Raw genomic sequence first — 19,414 nt, forward strand, 5'->3', positions numbered from 1 at the left:
AGCCCAGTGGATGGCGTTTTATCTACTTTGATTTGTACATTTATGGCTAGATTGTTGAACCCTAACCGAGCCAAGCCCAGTGGATGGTGTATCATCTACTTTGATTTGTACATTTATGGCTAGATTGTTGAACCCTAACCGAGCCAAACCCAGTGGATGGTGTATCATCTACTTTGATTTGTACATTTATGGCTAGATTGTTGAACCCTAACCGAGCCAGACCCAGTGGATGGTGTATCATCTACTTTGATTTGTACATTTATGGCTAGATTGTTGAACCCTAACCGAGCCAAGCCCAGTGGATGGCGTTTTATCTACTTTGATTTGTACATTTATGGCTAGATTGTTGAACCCTAACCGAACCAAGCCCAGTGGATGGTGTATCATCTACTTTGATTTGTACATTTATGGCTAGATTGTTGAACCCTAACCGAGCCAAGCCCAGTGGATGGCGTTTTATCTACTTTGATTTGTACATTTATGGCTAGATTGTTGAACCCTAACCGAGCCAAGCCCAGTGGATGGTGTATCATCTACTTTGATTTGTACATTTATGGCTAGATTGTTGAACCCTAACCGAGCCAAGCCCAGTGGATGGTGTATCATCTACTTTGATTTGTACATTTATGGCTAGATTGTTGAACCCTAACCGAGCCAGACCCAGAGGATGGTGTATCATCTACTTTGATTTGTACATTTATGGCTAGATTGTTGAACCCTAACCGAGCCAGACCCAGAGGATTGTGTATCATCTACTTTGATTTGTACATTTATGGCTAGATTGTTGAACCCTAACCGAGCCAGACCCAGATTATGGTGTATCATCTACTTTGATTTGTACATTTATGGCTAGATTGTTGAACCCTAACCGAGCCAAGCCCAGTGGATGGTGTATCATCTACTTTGATTTGTACATTTATGGCTAGATTGTTGAACCCTAACCGAGCCAAGCCCAGTGGATGGTGTATTATCTACTTTGATTTGTACATTTATGGCTAGATTGTTGAACCCTAACCGAGCCAAGCCCAGTAGATGGTGTATTATCTACTTTGATTTGTACATTTATGGCTAGATTGTTGAACCCTAACCGAGCCAGACCCAGTGGATGGTGTATCATCTACTTTGATTTGTACATTTATGGCTAGATTGTTGAACCCTAACCGAGCCAAGCCCAGTGGATGGCGTTTTATCTACTTTGATTTGTACATTTATGGCTAGATTGTTGAACCCTAACCGAACCAAGCCCAGTGGATGGTGTATCATCTACTTTGATTTGTACATTTATGGCTAGATTGTTGAACCCTAACCGAGCCAAGCCCAGTGGATGGCGTTTTATCTACTTTGATTTGTACATTTATGGCTAGATTGTTGAACCCTAACCGAGCCAAGCCCAGTGGATGGTGTATCATCTACTTTGATTTGTACATTTATGGCTAGATTGTTGAACCCTAACCGAGCCAAGCCCAGTGGATGGTGTATCATCTACTTTGATTTGTACATTTATGGCTAGATTGTTGAACCCTAACCGAGCCAGACCCAGAGGATGGTGTATCATCTACTTTGATTTGTACATTTATGGCTAGATTGTTGAACCCTAACCGAGCCAGACCCAGAGGATTGTGTATCATCTACTTTGATTTGTACATTTATGGCTAGATTGTTGAACCCTAACCGAGCCAGACCCAGATTATGGTGTATCATCTACTTTGATTTGTACATTTATGGCTAGATTGTTGAACCCTAACCGAGCCAAGCCCAGTGGATGGTGTATCATCTACTTTGATTTGTACATTTATGGCTAGATTGTTGAACCCTAACCGAGCCAAGCCCAGTGGATGGTGTATTATCTACTTTGATTTGTACATTTATGGCTAGATTGTTGAACCCTAACCGAGCCAAGCCCAGTAGATGGTGTATTATCTACTTTGATTTGTACATTTATGGCTAGATTGTTGAACCCTAACCGAGCCAGACCCAGTGGATGGTGTTTTATCTACTTTGATTTGTACATTTATGGCTAGATTGTTGAACCCTAACCGAGCCAGACCCAGAGGATGGTGTATCATCTACTTTGATTTGTACATTTATGGCTAGATTGTTGAACCCTAACCGAGCCTTACCCAGAGGATGGTGTATCATCTACTTTGATTTGTACATTTATGGCTAGATTGTTGAACCCTAACCGAGCCAGACCCAGAGGATGGTGTATCATCTACTTTGATTTGTACATTTATGGCTAGATTGTTGAACCCTAACCAAGCCAAGCCCAGAGGATGGTGTATCATCTACTTTGATTTGTACATTTATGGCTAGATTGTTGAACCCTAACCGAGCCAGACCCAGTGGATGGTGTATCATCTACTTTGATTTGTACATTTATGGCTAGATTGTTGAACCCTAACCGAGCCAAGCCCAGTGGATGGTGTATCATCTACTTTGATTTGTACATTTATGGCTAGATTGTTGAACCCTAACCGAGCCAAGCCCAGAGGATGGCGTTTTATCTACTTTGATTTGTACATTTATGGCTAGATTGTTGAACCCTAACCGAGCCAAGCCCAGAGGATGGCGTTTTATCTACTTTGATTTGTACATTTATGGCTAGATTGTTGAACCCTAACCGAGCCAAGCCCAGAGGATGGTGTATCATCTACTTTGATTTGTACATTTATGGCTAGATTGTTGAACCCTAACCGAGCCAAGCCCAGTGGATGGTGTATCATCTACTTTGATTTGTACATTTATGGCTAGATTGTTAAACCCTAACCGAGCCAAGCCCAGTGGATGGTGTATTATCTACTTTGATTTGTACATTTATGGCTAGATTGTTGAACCCTAACCGAGCCAAGCCCAGAGGATGGTGTATCATCTACTTTGATTTGTACATTTATGGCTAGATTGTTAAACCCTACCCGAGCCAAGCCCAGTGGATGGTGTATTATCTACTTTGATTTGTACATTTATGGCTAGATTGTTGAACCCTAACCGAGCCAAGCCCAGAGGATGGTGTATCATCTACTTTGATTTGTACATTTATGGCTAGATTATTGAACCCTAACCGAGCCAAGCCCAGTGGATGGTGTATTATCTACTTTGATTTGTACATTTCTGGCTAGATTGTTGAACCCTAGCCGAGCCAGACCCAGAGGATGGTGTATCATCTACTTTGATTTGTACATTTATGGCTAGATTGTTAAACCCTAACCGAGCCAAACCCAGTAGATGGTGTATCATCTACTTTGATTTGTACATTTATGGCTAGATTGTTGAACCCTAACCGAGCCAAACCCAGTGGATGGTGTATCATCTACTTTGATTTGTACATTTATGGCTAGATTGTTAAACCCTAACCGAGCCAAACCCAGTGGATGGTGTATTATCTACTTTGATTTGTACATTTATGGCTAGACTGTTGAACCCTAACCAAGCCAAGTCCAGTGGACTGTGACAGCTAGTACCATATACAACTGTTGATAAGCCCAATTTTAACTAGATAAAAAGGCAGTGGAAGTGGTCAGCTTATTGACGGGTTACACTTTCGTGAAGTTCTTTTTTCTGGACCTAAGGAAATGACGTATCGTTTTGTGTAAGCAAACAAAAGAAAATGACTTTGTCAGACGTCAAATTTGCAAGTAAATGTCACGAGACAAGATTATTTACCTTTTCAGTTTAATTTGTTTTTTGTTGGGCATTGTTTTATATGCAAGAATTAAGATTACCACATGTATTTGTCTTGCATATATCGCAGTCAGCAGTGCACGTTTCCTGACAATCTACCAGTTATTTAGTCAAAACATACCAAATAATATAATGAGATGAATTCTCATGCCGTGTTATATAAAATATAGTATCTGAAACTGTTATTTATCCATGAGTAATATATTCTTTCATTGTGTATTTTAATTGCACTGATGTGGTTTTGCGTGATCTTGCTATTTTCAGTTTGTTGACATGTGGTTGTCCACACGTGTAGCAGATATGACATTTGAAGAATGAATGTATGTGAATAAAGAATAATGTGTATTAGTGAGTAGATACAACATGATTATGATTGCTGTGGATAAGGCAGACCAAAGTTACGAATATTGGAGGGGCACATGATTTGAGTGAGAGAGTGAGTTTAGTTTTACGCTGCACTCAGCAATATTCCAACCATATGGCAGCGATCTGTAAATAATCGAGTCTGGACCAGACAATCTGGTGATCAACAACATGAGCATCAGTCTGCGCAATTGGGAACCGATGACATGTGTCAACCAAGTCAGCAAGCCTGACCACCTGATCCCGTTAGTCGACTCTTACAACAAGCATAGTCGCCTTTTATGGCAAGCATGGGTTGCTGAAGGCCTATTCTACCCCGGGACCTTCACGGGTGGCACGTGATTTGACTGTAGTTAATATGAATATTCTGGAATGACATTATGAGTAAAAGGAATAAAATGCACAAAATGGGTAAAAAATTAATGTGAAACCAGTGAATTAGAATTCTTGGAATACTATCTCTAACACATGAGGCAAGGCCCAGCCATCCTTCCGCATATATCCAAATTTGCCATCATTAAGATCATTTATGCTGATAGTGTCTGGAGGACCAAGGAAGGACACAGGGACATTTAGAGAGTGATGTTCACATTAAACTTGTGGATTCAGAAACAAGTATCAGGAAAAGGCAATCAAGTGTTAGAGGCAGTATTCAAAGAATTATTATCATTGTTAATGTTCAATGTAGGCAGATGACTATAGTGTTTTTGTGGAAAGAATTGTGTATATGAACGGTTTCGAGCCTATTTTACTGAAATAGACATAGCATGGCATTGACAGTTGAAACTTGAAACTGTTATGGACAGTTGAAACATGAAACTGTTACAGACAGTGGAAACATGAAACTGTTACTGACATATGAAACATATATTGTCATCAGGGAGCGCTACATCCCCATTACACGGAGGTCTGTCATTCGGCATCTCATGCAAGAGGAAGACTTTCTCACAGATGAAGAAAAAAGGAAGTTCGATGATTTTGCTCTGGCTTTGGACTCTGCTATAGTCAACAAGTACCACGGTGTACTTCAAGAGCTGAAGGTGGGTATGCAGAAACAAACCCTAGAATTTTTCCTTAACCTTAATTGCTTTTTTCCTCCTCCCTGACGAAGGTAGTGGAATACCTGAAATCCCTTGATGTTCCCTTCTAAAAGAAGCGGACATAAAATACACTCACCCACCAGTAGCCTCCCCTTTCGCGCCAATTTGGTCACATGACCAACCATGCTTGTTACTCTCTCCTTACAAATCGCCCGACACAAGAATTTTGGAATTCAGCGTGCTCTGATGAAGGGCTCCATATGATGAAGAGGGATACGACAAGCGTTGAACGGTGACATGTGTTGGTGCTGATACTTGGTTGCTGACTTGAATGCCGTAGATAACGTCTCAGGAATCGTAGATATTGGAGCTATCGGCGGAAGCGGAGACTGATGAAGATCTTCTGCGTTGAGGAGTGGACCTGTGAGTGCACTCACCCAAGCAAGCGTCCTCACACGAGCATAACTCACGTGAACGCACTCACCCATGTGGGTTCACTCACTTTACGTGGGTGGATCTCTCTCCGGGCTGCGATGGGATGACAAAGATGATAGTGACAATCTTCTCAAGTGGGTGTGTGCATATGTCTCCTCTTCATCCCCTGGTGTGAGTGCAGATCTAGCTGAGTGCTCACACAGAGCAGCAGTCAACTTAGTTGAAGATTGCAGTCTTCATTCTTCTTCAAAACGATGCTCCATCAAGCTCATCATGTGCGTGGTGAACTGCTGCATGAAGGTGTCTGCGTCGAATGGCTGCACTGAGTGTAGTGACGGCTGACTCGTAGAGTTGTCTGCTGCAATGACCGAAGTCTGCGTTGTCTGAAAACGCTTGTAAGGGTTCTTTAGCGGAGACGAAGCAGTAGGGGCCAATCTAGATGACAATGAAAGTTGTCTATGTCGCTTGACATTCTGCTCGTTGTGTAGAATCAATGGTGGCTCATCATAGATATGTCGTTCCTGTAGAGGGATGATCTCTTCACCGAAAGATTTCTTCCTCAAAGTATGGTGAATCTGTGACGACTTTGATGAAGAGGAATTCATCTTCGACGCCGATGATCTAGACTTCATAGACTGCGATGGAATATGCGCTAAATGAAGAGACAATAGTCACAAATCATGATGCATATACATAAGCCAAATACCTCATACAACATAAATTTAGGTAAAGGACAGAAATAACTGAACAACTTATCGTCATGTCCGGAACCCCAGGTGCCTCCAGCTGCCCTCATCAGGCAATGAGGAGAGAAAGTAACAAGCATGGTCGGTCATGTGACCAAATTGGCGCGAAAGGGGAGGCTACTGGTGGGTAAGTGTATTTTATGTCTGCTTCTTTTAGAAGGGAACTTCAAGGGATTTCAGGTATTCCACTACCTTCACCAGGGAGGAGGAGATAGGCAAATTAAGCACGAGTAAGGTTAAGTATAGAATATCAATTTTATGCAGAAAATTACATTATCCTCATCTCTTCGCATACTGTCAACTTAGACCGTAAAAACTTGGATCTCTGTAATCTCATACCTGCGTAAACTTTGAACACAAATCTCTTTGAACTAAGATACCTGTAAATTTAGATCCCAGTAAACTATGATCCTTTGAAACTTCAATTAACTTTTCTTGCGTTTTCAGTGTCACTACACAAGTTAAATCTTCAACTATTTGTAACACACATGAAACCATTGAATGTCGCACATTGATTGTAACTTTTTTCAGCGCATATTTGACCCTCTGAACCCTGATAAGGACACTATCGCAACACGTGAGTGGACGCGTCGTGAGCGGCTGGACAATGAGTTCTGGCTACTGCAGCAGATGGAGGACATCATGGAGAAAGCCAACTTCCATGAACTGTCATCCTCCACTGTCAGCCGCGCCCTCGAGGAACACGAGGCCAGAGAAGGCGTACGGGTAGGTGTAGAATGGGAGTGGTAGCATGGGCATGTCTTGATGTGGCAGTATAGGAGTCTGGGTGGGGCCTTGTCTGGATGGGGAGGAGTATGTGCAGGGTTCTGTGTAGGTGTGTCTGTGTTTGTGGTATGATAGTGTCCTCTGGGTGTGTCACTGGTTTTGTCAGGATAGGGCCCTGTCTGTATGTGACTTGCTTCATCACATCACTTGGTCTTGACTTGTCACTCCATCCTTGCCTCATCACCCTGTCTTTGACTTTATCACCCTGTCTTTGACTTTATCACCCTGTCCTTGACTCTATCACCTTGTCCCTGATTCATCACCCAGTCCTTGACTCATCTCACAGTCCTTGACTCAACATGCAGTCCTTGATTCATCACCCTCGCCTCATCATTCAGTTCTAGACTTACAGTAATGGTTGGTGGGGTAGCCTAATAGTTAAGGTATTCGCATGTTACACCGAAGGCCCGGGTTCGATTCCCCACTTGGGCCCAAAGTGTGCAGACCAGGTCTGGTGTCCCCTGCCATGATTTTGCTGGAATAATGCTAAAATCAGCGAGAAATTAAAATAACTCACTCAATCAAGTCTTGTTACCATGTTCTCAACAATGTCCACAACCATGACACATCACCCTGTCTATTCTCATCACCTTGTCCATGACACATCACCCTGTCTATTCTCATCACCTTGTCCATGACACAGCAATCTGTCTATTCTCATCACCTTGTCCATGACACATCACCCTGTCTATTCTCATCACCTTGTCCATGACACATCACCCTGTCTATTCTCATCACCTTGTCCATGACACAGCAATCTGTCTATTCTCATCACCTTGTCCATGACACATCACCCTGTCTATTCTCATCACCTTGTCCATGACACAGCAATCTGTCTATTCTCATCACCTTGTCCATGACACATCACCCTGTCTATTCTCATCACCTTGTCCATGACACATCACCCTGTCTATTCTCATCACCTTGTCCATGACACAGCAATCTGTCTATTCTCATCACCTTGTCCATGACACAGCAATCTGTCTATAGCTCAGAAAAGGTTCAGCCCATCCAAAGCCTTAGCTCTCTCTCTCAGTGATGGTTTGGGAGTCATGGACACAGCATCCCCTCTGATCCAGTGTGTACTGACTATGATGTGATAGAGGAGGGGTATCAGCCATAGTGTTGACAGTTAAGGCTTGAAGGTCGGGACTTTTTCCTGCCTCACACAGGTGCCTGTGGAGGAGAGGGGTTTCCTTACAACCCCATACGTGTTGGAAACTGAGATAACATCTGTTGAAATTTTGTAAACTTTGTATAGTGAAGTGGACGGCATAAACTAGTGCCCTTCATGAAATAGGGTCAGTATTCCTAGGCTCATACACAAGGGAAACTAACATCTGATGTTAACATAATATTTATTTCGTTAATAATTCATTCAGTTGATTTATTACAGGTGAGCGTGGATCCCAACAGGTATGATGTTTTACGGTTCTGGGCACTAGGACGTGAGAGACCACTTCACGGTCCATCCATCTGGGAGCGCCTGGTCAGTAAAGTTACCAGGACACCAATACCACAGCCTATGGAATACTACAAGAGGGTTGTGCTTGCTATAAGGCTGAAGAAAGACTCCAAACTCATGCTTAAGGCTTTCAAAGAAGTGCCCATCAATTCATTAGAAATGCTTCTCCCAGATGGCACGATAAAGATGAGTACTTTTGACAAAGGTTTGTTGTCATCGTCTGTATTCTTAGCTTCTGTGGGTGTTGTGGCCAAAGTTGTGACAGTTTTAGCAGAAATGAAAATTGACTGGACATTGATAGTGACTGCCATTACTGGGATGGTTGGAATCAGGGCGTGGACAGTGTACAAGAACCGACGGAACAGCTACCTTGTGGACGTGTCCAGGATGCTGTACTTCAAGAACATTGCCAACAACAGGGGCTTGTTGACATTGTTGGTGGATCGGGCGGAAGACGAGAGTTTCAAAGAAGCCTTGCTGACATACACCTTCCTGCTGACGAATCGACCACCATCAGAAAAAGCCAAGCCAAGCAGTCAACATAACCCAGCAGAACTTGGTACTGTATTATGATTAGAGATGTGATGATACAGATAATTTATGATACAAGATATAGAAAGACACAATTTGAGTCGATTCACAACACAAAGTCCTGTCTTTAATTATTTTCTTTTAAAACATATTTTTTTTATGTCAACTAATGGTGTAAATTTTGACGTAACTGTCAATTTCTATTGAAAAAATAACAAAATTAAGGTCAATGATATGGATCACGATACAATTAAAAAGTATTGATATATTTATCGTTCGATAAAGTAGCATGATTATCAATACTACAATATATTGTCACAGCTCTAATTACGATATACTCCTGATACGTTACTCTAAATAATCTTGCTAACTACTGAAGTCTGTGCTGTTTAATACTCTTACTGGCCATATCTACATAATCAGACCAGTGAAGGTACTGGGGTAGAATAGGCCTTCAGCAACACATGCTTGCCATAATAGGCGACTATGCTTGTCGTAAGAGGATCTAACGGGATTGGGTGGTCAGGCTCACTGACATGGTTGACGCAAGTAATTGATTCCCAATTGCACATATCAATACTCATGTTGTTGGTCACTGGACTGTCTGGTCCACACTCGATTATTTACAGACCGCTGCCATACGGCTGGAATATTGCTGAGTTCGGCGTAAAACTAAACTCACTCACTCACTCTACATAATCATGTTAACAAGGTATGTGAGGTCAGTATTATACTGCTGCGAACTCTTTATAAGTAATGTTGATAACAAAAGATAATGAATATACATTTTATTTCTCCTGATAACTTATTGTGTATTACATAGGTCATGAACAACTCTTCGGATGTGCACATGTAACTGACATGCTCTGGGTTTACCTTCCCTAATTAAGTCACTCTCTTCCTAATTACAGCTAAATGCAAACAAAGAAATCTGTTCTGCTGTGTATGGATTCTACAGCCATGTCTATTTTATTAGTGTTTATACGGCATTTCTGAGCCCCACTTTTGACTTCTAAGAGAGTTTGCATGTGGTTCTTTCATTGTATTAAGCCTAGGCAGATCACCAAGATGGAGTTAAACAATTGCATATCAAGAAATGTCAGAAACGCCAAATTGATTGTCAATCTGAGGTGATATAATCATCCTCTGGTACCTTCTATTCCTGAAATGAAGAAGGCGTTGCTGAGACAGGTGCTTCTGGCAAAACTGATAACACTAATAAACATGAAATTTCCAATGATAAACACTGATCATAATCAGAATATCAGACCAACTTTGTGAGGTTTTTGCAGAAATTTAGGCCCTAAAAATAAAAAATTTGTTCAACAAAGTGTCCTAAAAAATATTGACACAGTTTCTTTCCTTGTCCTGTCCCTTTCTCTGCACTCCTCCCTCATAACATATAGTGAACTGTGTCAGTGTTTTTTAATGATTGCTTATTGGTCCCCTTTTCCGTAAGAGGCACCTAACGGGATCGGGTGGTCAGGCTTGCTGACTTGGTTGACACATGTCATCGGTTCCCAATTGCGCAGATCGATGCTCATGTTGTTAGTCACTGGATTGTCTGGTCCAGACTCGATTATCTACAGACTGCCGCCATATGGCTGGAATATTGCTGAGAGCGACGTAAAACTAAACTCACTCACTCACTCACCCTTTTGAGCCAATGAACTATAGGTTGTTCATCATACCTCCTCTCCTCTGCCTTCAATGATACACAATAGTTACTCCATCGAGGCCAACCCTCAGTTCCATTCTTCGTTGTGGGGATTGAACAAGTCTGATGTCATATTCCATGTTTACATCTCCATTTGTCTTGGAACCTCTGTCCACCTCAAACCAGTGGATTAATTCAATATGTGAGGTAGGATAAACCTAACTTCACACTGAATATCTGATACATTTAATACTTTAAAGATATACTCTGTGACATGTGGTTACACCCAGCTAGCCAGATTAGCTGTAAGAAGACACTGACTTGATTGCGGAAGGTATGGGTGTCGTCCATCGAGTAACACATGTGGAAGTATATGTTCTAAAGGGGTTGTGATTGGATGAGATGTACAGAATATGCTTACTGCAATTTGAGAACTGTTTTGAACTAGTGATATATATGCTCTTGAAACCAATAAGGGAGCACATGAAAGTACAAGTTGTAGTGGTATGAAGGACAACTATCACTGATTTTTGAGGGTTTATTCCAGCTCAATATGGGCATAAATACAAGCATGGCAAGACCGTTGCCATGTGGTCACAACCCTTGAACAAGGGCAATAAGAGTTATCCCCCTTACACTGACTTGCACTGTAACAGGGGCCCTATTGGGGATAGAGGCCCATTTAGGGTTGTACAGTTTAGAGTAGAATGGCTCATAAGGGTTCCTTTATTCTTTTCCAGAATTTCACCCACATTGCAATGTAAAGCTTGTGAAGAAACCAGGAGTGGAATAAAGGAACACTTGTGCTTTCAGATGTTCCCTTACTCGTTTCAATGAGTACATGTAGGAACATGTAATATTAAGGGTAACTGTGGCAGCTACTTAATCACATTTTTCAGGTGGAATAACAGCCGTTCAGATTGAGAAGATGGCAGAAGATTTCATCAGTAAGAAGACCGGGGTGAAGATTGAATTTGACTCCTCTGAGGCAGTGAAATTGTTGAAGGGTTTCGGACTCCTAAGTGAGAAGGGAGACAAGCTGAATGTGCTATCCTTGGATGCAGCCATGCGGAACCTCCCTCAGCAACCCCAGTCAGTGGTAGCACGTGGAGAGGAGGCTGACATCACTGAGGGATATGATCGGGATGAGTACCTGGAGACCGAGGAGGAGTACAAGGACGAGGAGAGGAAGACCAAAAAATATGGCTGGTTTTAATGAATGCCAGCAACTTAGGAGAAGTCATTTTAGAAAATAATATTGAATATCTTGAATGAACTCTGTCAGTCATATCTTAAGATACATGCTGATCTAAGCATAACTTTTGCTGAATGATTTCAGGTTAATGATAGTATTTATATTAAATAATCTTTGGGTATAATTCTGGTTGTTCGGAATTATCTCTGAGTGTCAGGTGTCAAATTTGTCATGACAGTGGAAGGTGTGTTTGGATGATAGAATATTGGTTTTGGTAGATATTTTCTTACACTGAAAGTGTTTTGGTAAAAGTGATTGATGTATTCCAGGACATCCAGAAAGGGAATGAATTCAGATTGGTTTTAGAGGAGCCCTTCATCCTGCTTTTGAGGATGTGAATGCATCTTTAGGTGAGAATGTGTCCTACATGAAGCTTCAACAAATCATTGTGTTGGAACTGTTTCAGACAGATTCCACCTTTACAGGCAAACTTAGTAAATGGTCTGTCCATACCTTTCCTGTCCATTTGGACATGTGATAAATTATTTATGCAATCATTTTCTATAAGCTATGGTCAATAACATAAAGTGCATGTTACATCATGGTTTCACTCCCAAGTTATGTATGTAAATCCAAACACATGACATTGTAGTAAAGGCATTACTCCGATTAGTGGAATTGTTGATTTGTGAAGTTTCAACATGTCCATATAGGAAGTTGTTACTCAGATCATGTATTGGTTTACTGTATGCTGTAAATAGGCCTCTCAGCTGGGGTAATGTCTGTAAATAAAATTGTGTTTATTCCTCGACTTTCGTATTCATTATTTTGGTAAGGTATGCTATACACTGGTGTGGATCAATGTTGACACTTCTGTGACATTTTGTTGCAGCTGTGCTGAATCAGATTCATTGTTGGTTTTGTTTATGCTGTAGTCCCAGTATGAAGCACAATACAGAGCAGTAACGTGGAAGGTGGGCTCTGCATGTTCTGCTCCTACGAGGAAACAGAGCTGTACACCTTGCAGGTGGGCTCTGCATGTTCTGTTCCTACCAGGATACAGAGCAGTACACCTGGCAGGTGGGCTCTGCATGTTCTGTTCCTACCAGGATACAGAGCAGTACACCTGGCAGGTGGGCTCTGCATGTTCTGTTCATTCTAGGAAACCGAGCAGTACACCTGACAGGTGGACACAGCATGTTACTTCTTCCGTCAAGGTACCAGGGTAGAATAGGCCTTCAGCAACACATGCTTGCCATAAAAGGCGACTATGCTTGTTGTAAGAGGCGGGATCGGGTGGTCAGACTCCAGACTTGGTTGACACATGTCATCGGTTCCCAATTGTGCAGATCGACGCTCATGTTGTTGATCACTGGATTGTCTGGTCCGGACTCGATTATTTACAGACCGCCGCCATAAGGCTGGAATATTGCTGAGAGCGGCGTAAAACTCACTCACTCACTCACTCACTCAAGGGTTACTTCTCACTGTGGAACCTCTGGATACAGATGTTTACGTTTCCAGGTATGGCTTAGCTGCTTTGTAGTTATGTCTTGTGGACGATGTGTAATGTTACATTGTACTGGACAGACAGGAGCGATTGTTGGTCAAACAAACCTGCATGGGAACCATCATACTAAATGTATCAACTTGTTTTTGTCACTGAATGGCTTAAATTATTGCTTCTTCAACGTTACATTTTAACCCACTCCCTCAACCAGGAGATATGTTATATTTTGGTGACTACTCTGAATGTCGGCCATACCAATATCTGGAATTACTTAACTGGGCCGGTCTCTGTTCACACTGCTTTTCTGTTACCTTTCGTATACAAGGTTTGATGTATCTGGGTAAATGAAGACACCCCAAGCTGTTTTTAACGGAATATTCACGAAACGAAATTTAAAATATACAAGTCGTCCTAGCTGTATACACAGGTTTAATCAAAACTGTCTGTAGGTATCATACCCCCTCTACGATTAACAGGGCTATATAACGTTCATTCAGTCCGTCCCGGAACATTGTCCGGAGCATAACGTTTACATGGCATTTTCACTAAATTTCACACACATTAATCATTACGTATAGATGTGCCTTTCGCTATTTTGAAATTTCATGAGAATGTTTTTTCTTTTGCCGTTCCCATAAAAACACGACTTGGTTCCAAACATGTATGTGGTTTTGCCAGGAATCTCTTAAAATCTTAAAATTTACATGCTATGTTCATCAAACTTAACACACGTGTTGATCATTACACATTTATGTGCCTTTCGCTGTTTCAATATTTTTCAGAATTTGAATTGCTGTTGTTTCCACGGAAACATGACATGGTACAAAATGTTTGATGGTGACCTGGCCACAGCATGTCACCGAAACTATACATGCTAGTTACACCAAACTTACCTCTACACTTGTTGAAATGTAATTTCTACAGGTAAGGCTCAACTGTCCACAAAATATTTATGTAGAATGTATTACTGTACAGAAATACAAAATAAAAACAACCACAGAACAGCTTCAATGATTCCCCGGCGCACTAAACCAGACTGGTAGACCAAACAATACAACACCGCGAATAATGGTGTCAGTATTCACTACGCGATTTCTTCTTCGCAACCTAGTATATATTTCCTTTCAAGATAACACCTCAGTCCTTACCCAATACCTGACATTGTACAGGTGAATGTATGAATAATGGCTTGATCAAAACTCCTATGTTTCATCTTTATTTTCAAATAATACCGGCTAGCGAAAAGTTATCGCCGTGTACCAGCTATTGCCAACACCTGACTGCAGCGCTTGAGAAGTCAGCTTGATTTGCTCTTTCGTAGTATTTCACACATTGACATATATCGGTAAAAAGAGAGGCTACGAGAGTTAAAATCAAACTGTCTTCACAAGCGCTATAGCCAGGTCATGGCAATAACTGGTCATAATGTTAATATGGTGCTATGACATTCAACATCAAGTACGTGCACGACATTGTCGGTACTAATGAATCAGACTGAGATTTCCATTAAACGTACAACGACGTCATGTGCTAGTGACACGCCATCAGGCTTCACTCCCGATTTTCTCTCTTGAAACTTCAACTTGACGACGTCATCCACCACAAGCTGAAGAGGAAACCAACATGCACCGTTTCACAGAGGCAGAGCATGTCATGTATTTGTAGTTAAGCACCATGATAATTATAGTTATACTGTTTGTTCACAATGTGTAAGAGTGTTGTGACTATGTAAGTTTGTCAAATGGTTTCTCCACCAGATTTCTATAGCCTTACGATGAAACTTCAGCATTATATTTCAATACATGTACACCATTATGATCACACCTTATACTCTCCGCCATCCAGGGATATTTGTATCTCAGACTCCTTTCCGACAGTTAATGGAAGCGGAAGATCCACCTCATAACCCCAACGATGGTGAAACCTGGTATTGATAACGATTTTGTTTCTTGACTGCACATAGTTAAACCTGAATTCCGAAAGGAACGTTACGTCCTCACCTGAACTCAGTAGTACAGTAAACCTGTAACAAAACAAAACCCAGACCGGAAATGTCAAATGTCATTGTAAAAAGTTAAAAACACATTCTGGAAACGTGATTACAATATTTATCCCACGACTCAAACAAAGCCAGGCGAATATACAAGTGGATATCAAACCGGGGTGGGGTGTGAAAAAAATAAAAGAGTCGAACACTGGGCATGACAAGTTGTGAGTGAGGGGTGAATAAGGTTACACTGTATTGTACCCACCGATTATTGTCTGGTGCAGACGTTTTCTATACAATAAACACTATTATAGAATTAGGACTATTGAATGAAATAAATTATTTCACTCACTCACTCACTCACTCACTCACACACGTATCACCTCTTATCTGTGGTTGCAGTAGCCAGGAGAAAAACGTTGAAATTGCTTTGTGGTCCACATGGCAGACCATACTTGTCCTTCACCCTCTACATCAAATGGAAACATCTGGTTGAGAAAAATGCACAATGACTCCTTACTTCTTATTCAGGCCAACTACAAACTGTGGCGTCCAAGTAATACCGTAACTACAACATGCACAGTTGTATCAGATTCCAGACAGTGTGGATGACCATGTGGCATGATCGCATGTGAAAGAAGTCATACGAAAGCATTTGGGCACAGCATCGTATCCTATTAATTGGTGCTGTTGTTTTTTGTTTTTTTTGTTTTGTATTTGTTTTTGTTTTTTGTGAACTGAACCATGATTATTTAATTTAATATCTTTGATAGGCATTCTAGAAGTTGAGTAGATGAAGAATGAGGACTATGATTTATGGATATACAACTTCTTTCATTCAATGAGTGCGACGACATAAATACTAATGTCGTTGCCAAGCAAATGGTGACAACGACATTAGTATCTATGTCGAAACGTCGCACTCACTGAATAAAAGAAATTGTATACCCATAAATCATAGTCCTCATTCTTTATTTAATTTAAGATGGAAAATGTGGTATGTGATATCATACGCACTGGATTCCTCCACCTGAACTTTCCACAGATATCAGTCACAGTCCCCCATTGGCCAGAGGTTTGACAGACGCTGGTGTTTTTCTGATGACAGACAATGAAGTCTTCCTTACAAGCATATCTTGCCATGGCACCCTGGTAGTGTCCATTATAGGTCATGCTGGTCCCGGGTATATCAGGAGGATGGCCACACCCTGTAAACTCTGTAGAGATAATCACTTTCACGTGAGTCTAACGATGGCTGGCTTCAACAAGCCAAACAAATCCAAAACGCAAAACAGATAACCCATGTGGGTCAAATAGTCGTGAGGCATTGTTTTCTTGTTATAACTACATTCTTCAGAACACCTTAACGTGAAAGAGGTAGAAATTGATATATACATACAAAGATAAACGTAAACGATTCATTTCCCAAAAATAACATTTATGTCACCAAGTCACCAATGTCACATTAGGCTCTTGCACAGCGCAACATATATATCTAGTCCTCAGATAATATCATAGTAAATAAGTAAATACATTCAGAATGTTATTGGATGAATTCCCGTCATAATCAATCAGTCAAATATTTGGATTGCTTGATTAAAATAGGGGCTGTTTCTTAAGGACATCCCATTCAAATCTGTTCCAATGAGTCCAGCTATTCAAACTGGCACTGTTTACACTATATTACATTATACACTTGTGCGACCAATCAGTATTTAGTTTGAACATATACGAATAGCGAAAACATTACAATCAGTTATGTCCATATGGTTACTCCGGGAGCAGGACAATTCCCGCCCGCACAATTCCCACCCGGACAATTACCACCGGGACAAATGCCACCTAGGGCAATTCCCACCTGGGATAATCCCACCCGGACAATTCCCGCCCGCACAATTCCCACCCGGACAATTACCACCGGGACAAATGCCACCTAGGGCAATTCCCACCTGGGATAATCCCACCCGGACAATTCCCACCCGGACAATTCCCACCCCAAAGTAAAAGTAACATGAAGAACATAGTTCAGTTTCAACATTTATTCATTTTAACTAATGTACCATATAACAACATTCCATATAAAACAAACAGGAACTATTGCCTTCTTCTTGACATGCTTTAGTATCAGTTTTATTGATCCTATTTATTACATAACAAATGATAGCATTTCTTAAGTAAGGAAGCACTATTTTGTTACATACATAAGGTTACTGTAACTCTTAATGATATTGCCATGTTTGCATGATATTGTACAACAGTAGCACCCAAGCTCAAATAAACTGGTTTTATGAACATTTGATCTTAAAATTTCATCACGTTTCTATTTTATCAAAGTGAATATTGCACAAAGCAAAAGCTTAATCAAAGTCAACTGTTTTTAATGTCACAATTTGATCAAAGTTAATATTACACACACAAAATTCAAAGTAAAATTTCTATATTTCAGTATGGTGGGGGTTATAGTGAAATACCTAGGTGGGAATTGCCCTACGTTGGAACTGTCCGGGTGGCATTTGTGATTACGCCTCTGGAAGTGGGTGGGTAGTGTCTCCAAAACAAGTTCTTTCAGTAAACTTCAGTCACTGTAACAAGCGATTGTAGTTTCAAATGACATTTTTATGCGCTTTAATAGCTGACCTCTCAAACACAGAATATTTCTGGCATATTTTGTTTGCTGAAGTTTGTGATGCATTTATTCCAGATTTTGCGTTTTGGGGGATACAAAGATAAAAATTCAAACAATATGGGGATCGTGAGGGTGGAGCATAACACACCAATGTGCTTGAGGTTGACGGATATTATGTAGGAAAATAACACATAAAAACATTACTATCACTGACCTGGTGAAGCTCACTGCTTTTTGTCAGCCTCTCGTGCAATCAGACTGAGAAACACATTACTTACATTTGTTGTTGACCATACAGTGTTCATTTCTAACATACCTGGAACACATGTTGCAAGGCCAAGTCGATCTACTTGACATCTGGTGGTCACTGGACATGACATCACAAAACAGGGACCAGCGAGAGACTAAAAGTAAACCATTCAGAAGCACGCGTAAATCTTTCCACTGAAGCGCTACTTAAACAAGAGACATGTTATACTAAACTACTGAAGCAGTTTAGCCATCTGGCCATTAAGGTTGTGACGATTATATTTTTGAATTACGCTATCAAAAGAGTTAATGAACATCTGTTCTCTTTCCATTCGTAAATGTCTGCCATTGTTCAACGATTCGTCACGTAAACATAGTAAAAGGACCGCTGAAGTATTCGTCACTCACAACATATAAATACTCTCAGTGTAACAAAATATCAAACACCTCGATTTAGAAATTTTCCGATTGTAGCTCTAGACCTTCTAGTGTGAGAAACTGTATGAACCTCTGCAGTAAAGAGGATACATGCAGGATGTGGTGAGCATTACTTTGGGGAAGACAGGAATACAAAGTTTGCTCACCAACACACAATCTAATAACTGCAACAAAACAAACACTTGCAGGTACAAGTAGGACAGTCAGGTAATCAACACCTGGCTGTTCTACCAGCAAGTGATTCCCCTGGAAAGAAATAAGATTTCCGCTAAGTAAGGTAATGAATGACCTACCTTTGGCCAACTTTGGATATCACTGAAGTAGAGCCCAGATCTTGTATAAATGCTTACATTATCACTGGTGTTACTATGCAGAAAACATATCAATGTATTGTATTCAAAACCGAAGGAGAGACACACGGGGGACATAAGGCATTCAGACGCACAGTCATACAGAGAGATGCTTCCGATCTTCCTGAACACCTGGTGTTCCATGTACTTGTCCTGTTGTATTACAGCATTGAAACAGTTTTCACCAGTTACAAACCTCCCGTCAAGAAGAAATACAACTTCAGCAAAGTAAAATAACACAGCAGTGCACATTGTTGCCATTCTTACCCCTATGACTTTCTTCATATACATGTGCATGAATGTGTATAGAGGTAGAAATTCAACTATCGCGAATAGCACCAATAACTACACGAACCAT

The 19,414-nt window shown here is 40.9% G+C and overlaps 2 protein-coding genes across 2 annotated transcripts in view; one reads left to right on the forward strand and one right to left on the reverse strand.

The window, feature by feature from the left end:
- Window positions 1-12,707, forward strand: part of LOC137258027 (transmembrane protein 143-like) — a 41,390-nt gene extending 28,683 nt beyond the window's left edge. The window contains exons 3-6 of the mRNA XM_067795563.1: window positions 4,922-5,081; window positions 6,794-6,988; window positions 8,445-9,072; window positions 11,601-12,707. Coding sequence (XP_067651664.1) covers window positions 4,922-5,081; window positions 6,794-6,988; window positions 8,445-9,072; window positions 11,601-11,917 — 1,300 coding nt within the window. The 3' untranslated portion in view covers window positions 11,918-12,707. The remainder of the gene's footprint in view (window positions 1-4,921; window positions 5,082-6,793; window positions 6,989-8,444; window positions 9,073-11,600) is intronic.
- A 2,188-nt stretch (window positions 12,708-14,895) lies between these two features.
- Window positions 14,896-19,200, reverse strand: LOC137257860 (uncharacterized). The gene is made up of 6 exons (XM_067795347.1): window positions 19,000-19,200; window positions 18,336-18,423; window positions 16,411-16,610; window positions 15,777-15,862; window positions 15,231-15,429; window positions 14,896-15,012 (listed from the first exon to the last, which is right to left on the reverse strand). The coding sequence occupies exons 1-6, from the start codon at window positions 19,198-19,200 to the stop codon at window positions 14,896-14,898; spliced, it is 891 nt and encodes a 296-aa protein (XP_067651448.1).
- Between the last annotated feature and the right edge of the window lie 214 nt (window positions 19,201-19,414).

This window comes from Haliotis asinina, chromosome 12 (assembly GCF_037392515.1).
Source record: "Haliotis asinina isolate JCU_RB_2024 chromosome 12, JCU_Hal_asi_v2, whole genome shotgun sequence".
Taxonomy (NCBI): Eukaryota; Metazoa; Mollusca; class Gastropoda; order Lepetellida; family Haliotidae; genus Haliotis; species Haliotis asinina.